Source organism: Emiliania huxleyi (assembly GCF_000372725.1).
Source record: "Emiliania huxleyi CCMP1516 unplaced genomic scaffold EMIHUscaffold_4632, whole genome shotgun sequence".
Classification (NCBI taxonomy): Eukaryota; Haptophyta; order Isochrysidales; family Noelaerhabdaceae; genus Emiliania; species Emiliania huxleyi.
Genome location: NW_005198513.1, coordinates 1 through 1,693, shown reverse-complemented (window position 1 = coordinate 1,693; position 1,693 = coordinate 1). Strand labels below are relative to the sequence as shown.

Here is a 1,693-nt window from a genome sequence, read left to right as displayed (position 1 = left end):
AAAAACAGCCCGGGTGGGGCTCCCGAAGGACCTCCCCCTTTTGGGGGGGGGGTGCGCGGCTGCGAACGGCGCTCTCCGGCGTTACGGCGCTCGCGGGGCGGCTCGTGGCGTTCAGGGGCGTTCGCACACGCACACGCACACGCACACACACACAGGACACACACACAGACACACACACACACACACACACACACACACACACACACACACACACACACACACACACACACACACACACACACACACACACACACACACACACACACACATGCACAGACACACAGCCCCTTCCCCTCCCCCCTCAAGGGCGAGGACACGCACAGGCCGCACCTCTAGTGAGGCCCGCATAGTATGTGGGAGACTCGTGCCGCCGCCCCTGCCACCCCTGTGTCAGTGTGCCTGTGGTAGGAGAGACTGCCAGCGACAAGCTGGAGGCAGGTCGCTAGACTGAGATGAGACCGCCAGTGGATGTGGGAGTCCACCGCGCACCGCGCTGCGAGCCTGTCGTGTCCCTTGTCAGGAGCAGGAGAGCCCCACCTGTCCCCCTGATCGTTCTTCCAAAATCCTGCTCGTGCAGGTGGGGACCCTGTCCTCGTCCCATCCCTCGTTTGGCGTGTCTGTTTTCTTTCTTTCTTCTTTTCCCGTGTCTAGTCGACGGTGGTAAATTCTTTCTTTTGCTTTCGGTCAAGGGGTATCTCGGTGTCTCAATTCCGGCCCCGCTCGAGAAACTGGAGAGATGGGCGACAACCCGACGGGCAGACCCCGCCCCGCTCGGTCGGAGGGAGGGCGTGCTCGCGTGCACCACACAGCAATTAGACATATATCATACATCGCGCCTCCTCGTGCTGCGTTTCTTCATCTCTGCAGGTGCAGCGCGTGCGAGGCGTCGCAAGCGCGCGATGTGAGCCGAGTGCCGAACCCACTCCCCGCTAACACCTCCCTCACTCCACGCGCCTATCCTATCTGCGCAGGTGGCAGCTGAGGGAGGGTGTAGAGGATGTAGAGTGTAGAGCGCTGTAGAGCTGTAGAGCTGTAGAGATGTGGAGCGCTGGAGAGCGCTGTAGAGCTGTAGAGCTCTACATCCGGCGCGTGACGATGTGAGTCGCCTGTAGAGCGATGTAGAGGCGCTCTACAACGTGAAATCTCTACAACAAACTCTACATCATAAGCGGCGAACGAGGCACGGTCGCTCTCCGACATGAGGCGCGTTGCACTTGCCAGTGCTGCCCTGGCCTTCTGTCTGCCCGCCCAATGGGTGGCAGGTGCCTCTGCTGCTGTGGCATGCCTCACGGCTGCGACTGGCCGGCGCCTCGGCGCGTCAGCTCGGCTCGGCGTAGCGGTGTTGTGTGCCGTCAGAGTGACTCTCTGTGTGTCAGGGGTAGTCAAGGCCGTCCATCAGAGCTCCAGTAAGCTCGGAGACACCCCATTAGCGCGGCTCGACCTCTTTGAGTCACTGCCTTCCCGGCGGTTTGGCTGTATAGCCTCTACAACCAACTCTACATCTCAATCGCGGTCTACACCTCTCTACAGGCGACTCACATCGTCACGTCGCCGGATGTAAAGCTCTAAAGCTCTACAACGATCTTGAGTTCTACAGCGCTAAAGAGTTTCTACAGCCGCTCAGAGGGTCCAACAATCTTCGTCCTCTACTCCCTCCCTTAACACCATATATGCCTCCTTGCACACCTTCTCC

General features: G+C 59.8%; 1 protein-coding gene across 1 annotated transcript; it reads left to right on the top strand.

Moving 5' to 3' along the window:
• Positions 1-1,198: 1,198 nt before the first annotated feature.
• EMIHUDRAFT_256314 (hypothetical protein) lies at positions 1,199-1,569 on the top strand (the record flags this gene model as incomplete). The annotated part of the gene is made up of 2 exons (XM_005768225.1): positions 1,199-1,262; positions 1,451-1,569. 2 exons carry the CDS (start codon positions 1,199-1,201, stop codon positions 1,567-1,569), a joined length of 183 nt encoding a protein of 60 aa, XP_005768282.1.
• Between the last annotated feature and the right edge of the window lie 124 nt (positions 1,570-1,693).